Raw genomic sequence first — 5,884 nt, 5'->3', positions numbered from 1 at the left:
ATTAGCCAAGACAAATATTCTATTGTGATATCATTTACAAAAACTAATAACACAATGACAACTAGCTACGAAGAGATCTGCCATAATATATAACAACTACTTTTATCAAACATATCTTTTGTTATTTTCAATTTTCATTATACTTTATTTAATCACATAATTAAAATCGTCATTTATCATAATGTAATGTACAATACGCTACTATAAATCATTCATCTATCCTAAACGACCCATATATATAGATGAATAATTTCCATGTCTTGATCCGAGGGAAATAATTATATAATGAATATCCTTAGGGGCCGTTTGGTTCGCTGTAATGGGAGAGGAAATGGGAATGATTACCTTTGTTGGTGTTTATTTTCCCTCTTTTGTCATTCCATTCCCCCTTTTTATTTTTGGGTTTATCCAAAATCCTCCTAATCCCATTCCCCACCCCCCTACCTTTCTCATTCCTTTCCCCAACCACCACCATACCCCTTAACCCTAAACCACCTTGCCGGGACTAGTAGCACCTCGCCGGAACCCGCTGCACCTCGCCGAATACTTGCCGGCCTTCCCCCGACCCTCGCCGCCCCTCCTCCCACCCGGAAACCCTTCCCCCGCCCACGTATAACCCTTAAAAAACCCTCCCCTCCACCAAAACCAAAGGCCGCACCTCACTAGACGTGGTTTGTGGGGTTGCTTGGCTAGGTTTCGGTCGTGGTTTTGCCGCACCTCACCGGACGTGGGTTTGGATTTCGGTCGTGGTTTATGGGGTTGCGTGGTTAGGTTTCGGTCGTGGTTCGTGGGGTTGCTTGGCTGGGTTTCGATCTTGGTGGTTCTTGAGGGTGGCGTGGGTTTGGATTTGGGTTCGTGGAGGTCTGGTGAGGTACGACGGTCGGTGGGGTGGCTGTTGGTTGGGCATTGGGGTGGCTGGAGAAGGTGGAAAAAAATGAAGGACGGGTGTTGTGGTGGTGCAATGGTGGTGTGATTGGCTAGCTTATTTTTTTTTTAAACAAACAATATGCTTAATTTTGAGGGTTTCATTCCATTCTCCTCTATTCCCTTTCCGCATTCCATTTTTATTTCCCTTGTGCGAACTAAACGGCCCCTTAATATACACCCAATCAATCAGGAAAACAATTTGTTAGTCATTAAACAAGTACAAAAAAGTCAGAATTATAGCATATAATATATACTCCGAGTATATATTATCTATAATATAATCCTATTTCCTATGTTTAATTAGAAAAAGCATAAAATTCTCATTTTGTATTACACCAAAAATTAGGCAATTATCCCCATCCGTTGAGATGTCGGAGTACGAGACAACGACGTGCGCTCCACCTCCTCACGCGCACGCGACCCTATTCTCAAAATTTTGGTCCACCCTTTTTTTTTTTTTTTTTTTTTTTTTTTTTTTGTTTTGTTTTGGTATGTAAGCATTAATTGTTTCCTTAGGGCTCGAGCTATCAATTTGGATAATTAAATAGGCTCAGGTCAATGTAGGTCATGTCAAACTCAGATCGGGTTTTGTCAGAATAATAGATATATTTATACAGGTTAGGTTTTGGTTGGGTCAACTTTGGATCGGATAAGGTCTCGTCAAATAGTAGTCATGCATCATTAAGTTTAAGTGGTTCAATTTAGATTCAGGTGGACTTGGTTAGGTTTTGATTTGGGTTTGTAGCATGTTATTTTTGGCTATCAAGTTCAGGACATTTTTCATTTAGATTGGGACATTGATAGATCGGGTTAAGTTTGGGTTAATTAAGTTTAAGTCATTTAGCTAGTACGGTTTGATCGAGTCATTATTATTGTGTGTTTGATTATGATCTTATTTCCTCACTGGGTAATTGTAATTCACATTGAATGTCCTGTTTTTTAAAACTCACAAATTCTATCATTATTTCCTCAATGGGTAATTGTAAGATTTGCAATTATTTCATGAACGAGTCATGGGTTTGACACAACTTGTATGGCTTATATCCCATATACATGTACATATTATACTATAGAGAATGATATATATATTCCTAACAGAATTTTTTTTGAGAGGATTAGAGGAACGTGAAATTGTATGAAGTCAAGGTTGTCTAGGTTACATTTAAGTCGAGATGACCAATACAATTTGGGTTATTATTACAAATAGCAACTCGAAATCGGGTTGAATTAGGGTTGAGGTAGTAACATGCAATGTTAGATGGGTTGAATTCAATTTAGGTTTCAACGAAATACATGAGGTTTGGGTGTTTCTTGGGTATGGGTTTGGTTTAATTCAAATTTATAATTTGCGAATTATATTTGGTTCTGATCATCTCTAGATCAGTCCATGCATCTTCATAAATTTTTTTAGGCTAACTCGAGTCGAGTTGATTTAGGTTAGTTCGTGATTGGGTTCTAGTTACCAAATTCTCAGCTTCAATCAAGTCGGGTAGTGATCGAGCTTGCATTAATTTTTTTGAATGGGTTGGGTTTTTACTACTCTACATAGGGCTAGCTACAAATAAGTATTTTACAAAATGAATTAATATTCAACCATCTTTGCTACTCTGTATTTTTTTGTTATGCTTTATATTCAACTATAATATACTAAATACTTTGTACTGAACATCAATTTGAGAACGCTTATTTAGTTTCATTTATTATAGTTTATATATTATAGATCAAATAATGATTATTGATATTCATAGGTAAAATCCAATGTATCGCTTGAGCTAGCCACACACTGATTAATGTATATGTAATTTATTATTACTTTCTTAACTCCTTGTTACTTATTAGTAGTACTTAGGGCTTTATATATCAATTTTGTTTTCTATCATTCCTACAGATTAAAACAATGTTATTTTATTAGGTGGAAGACATGGTAACAAAAAAGTCAGCGAAAAAATCAAAAACAAATTTCGAACATGGAATGACTAATTGCCTTCATTTTCTAGGTTTCCCATAACCTTGACATAACAAGCAGCATACTTCTTGCTACTACAACTCAATTATTTATCCATTTTCATTATTAGCGCATATTAGATTATTACAAAATATAATTATTTTTATGATAAAAAAAGGAGAGAGAAAAAATAAAAGAAAAAGAAAACACTGAAAAGAAACGCCAAAGTATACTTGGTTCCTCTACCACCTGATAAGCAGGAAGACTTTCTAACTGATCCATCCTATGATATATATGTCATCCTATTAGATTTATTTATATGTTTTGAGGGGGTGGCAATAAACAAAGAAAATAGTTATACCAACATCAAAAGACTAAGAGAGAGAGAGAAATTGATCGTGTGAGTTTTATCTTGATCTTTTTGATGGATTGAGCTCTATTATTACTACTAGGTAATTTTAAGGAAGATCTGAAAAAGTGAGAAAAGAAGAGAAGTTAGCTTGAGTATAGGAAAGAAAGGTAGCATAGTTGTGAAGGGCTTTTGATTTATTTGGTGAGAAAGATGGCGAATCCGTGGTGGACGGGTCAAGTTGGGCTGCAAGGTTTGGAGTCAACTTCATCTGGGATGAAGGGGAAGCCAGATCTAGGGATTTCTATGGGAGCTGATCATCATCACCACCAGGCCGAGGAGGAGGATAGAGAAAACAGTGATGAGCCGAGGGAAGGGGCGGTCGAGGCACCGAATAGACGGCCAAGGGGCCGTCCTCCCGGTTCCAAAAATAAGCCCAAGCCACCGATTTTTGTTACCCGGGATAGCCCGAATGCGCTCCGTTCACATGTTATGGAGGTGGCGGGCGGAGCTGACGTTGCAGAAAGCATCGCCAACTTTGCCCGCCGACGCCAGCGAGGTGTCTGTGTGCTTTCTGCTGCAGGTGCCGTCACTGGCGTCACAATACGTCAACCCTCGGCGGGGCCAGGCGGGCCTACGGTTGTTGCCCTACATGGCCGGTTTGAGATCTTGTCTCTCACAGGAGCCTTTTTACCAGGGCCTGCTCCACCTGGCTCCACGGGGCTTACTGTGTACCTGGCTGGTGGACAAGGCCAAGTAGTTGGTGGGAGTGTTGTGGGACCACTTATTGCCTCCGGACCTGTTATGGTCATCGCCGCCACATTCTCCAACGCCACATATGAGCGGCTCCCGTTAGAGGAACAAGAAGACGAGCAACCCGGACAACTTACAGGTGGCGCGTCAGGATCCCCTCCTGCAGGACAACATCAACAGCAACAACAAGGTATGGGAGGAGATCCGTCTTCTGGCTTAGGAATGTACAATTTACCCCCTAATCTACTCCCAAACGGCGGAGGAGCAAGCGGTGGTGGTGGGCAACTTAACCATGAAGCCTATGGTTGGACTCATGGTGGTCGCCCTCCCTTTTAACAAGAATAATGATATTCATCAAGACATAGATTGGTTTATTTTCAGGTAAATTAGTCATGTCAAAGATACATATATATATGAAGCACTACTTGTATGATTTGATGTTAATTAATAGTGAGAGAAAGATAGAAACGAGGAAATGATGAGAAAAGCAAGCAAAGAATTGAAAGGGTTTATTATGCTCTCTTGGTGATGATGATAGTTTTTATTTTTCTTGTAAATTTTAATGTTTCTCTATATTCTAGACTAGGGTTCAGCTTTTACATGTAATCTCACAAAACAAAAAACATGTTTTTTTTTTATAAGGAAAAAAAAAATTAAAAACAAAAAATTCTTGAAACCCTCTTACCTTAGTTCTTTTTGAATTGAATAACAAATTTGACTGAAATATTTGAAATAATTAATTATAATAATTAAGTGTTACTGGTAGGAATCCTTAGCTTCATTGATAGAAGCAATATTAGTGTGGGAGTGCTCAAAATTCTTAAATGCTTGTCTTGCTGTTTTTTCATTAATTTTAGGAATTTGAAATTTCCTGAAAATCTGTATAACTTTGATGATGCTCATAATAATAATAATTAATTTTTCTGCACTTAATTTCATGCATTCCTTACTTCGTGGTTAATGTTCTTTGAACCATCTTTTTCTTAATTTTTTTTAATTTATTATATTTTGCTGGTTTTTTGCCTGATTATTCTTTCTTTTTCTTTTTATTTATTTATTTTTTTTAATTTACTCAATCATATGTCTTATAGATTTATTACTCTAATATAGTAAGAAGATGGTATTTAAATATTATAATTTTCAACATTCACAATCTTTCTTACTCTTTGTTTTAAACATTTAACAATGCTATGATGATCTTGATTTTAATATACATGACAAACCTAACTCATTGTTTTTTTCATTTATTTTTTATATAATTAATCTAAAAATAATATAATCTTTAATGTATACAATTTATACAATTATATGTTAATATATGTACTGGCCTGGTAAGTGTTTTCAGTTGTTTAGTTTTAGATTAGCTAAATGATGTTTTAAGCAAAAGCATATTTTAATTCTTAATACTTGATTATTAATTGTCACATAACTTTGTTTGTGGTTCCCAATTGATTCCTTTCTTACAAAAAACAAACGTATGTTTGTTGTCCTACATTTTTATATGATCACTAATTTTTTTCATTAAATTAACAATTCAGGATCACTTGATAGATCACAACTAATCACCTCGAGATTAGCCAATTAAAAAATTCATGGACATCTTATACTCTGTAATAAATTTTTATTTTTTTTATTTTATGGTTTAATTGAAGTTATGACCAATGGCAAAGAGACTTAAGACTTTTATAAGCTTTGTAAATGATTGGGCTTATCCTATATTACTAAATCCAAACTAGTTCACTTACATGATTAAATTTAAATTTAGCAATGAAATGGGCAAAAACATTGCCTCCTTATTAACATGAGATATGAAAGTTTTTTTTGGTGCGAATCAACCACATAAAATAAAAAAATAGATAAATAAAATAAATAAATAAGTAAACCGCCACATTGTTTGCCTCTTTGTCTGT

At 35.8% G+C, this 5,884-nt stretch overlaps 1 protein-coding gene across 1 annotated transcript; it reads left to right on the top strand.

Moving 5' to 3' along the window:
- Positions 1-2,872: 2,872 nt before the first annotated feature.
- On the top strand, positions 2,873-4,573 carry LOC110737155 (AT-hook motif nuclear-localized protein 19-like). The gene has a single exon (XM_021917531.1). The coding sequence runs from the start codon at positions 3,435-3,437 to the stop codon at positions 4,308-4,310; it is 876 nt and encodes a 291-aa protein (XP_021773223.1). The 5' UTR covers positions 2,873-3,434; the 3' UTR covers positions 4,311-4,573.
- Positions 4,574-5,884: the final 1,311 nt, after the last annotated feature.

Source organism: Chenopodium quinoa, unplaced genomic scaffold, assembly GCF_001683475.1.
Source record: "Chenopodium quinoa cultivar QQ74 unplaced genomic scaffold, ASM168347v1, whole genome shotgun sequence".
NCBI classification, from domain to species: Eukaryota; Viridiplantae; Streptophyta; class Magnoliopsida; order Caryophyllales; family Amaranthaceae; genus Chenopodium; species Chenopodium quinoa.
Note: the sequence above shows the minus strand (reverse complement) of the source record. Positions and strands in the feature narration are given on the sequence as shown.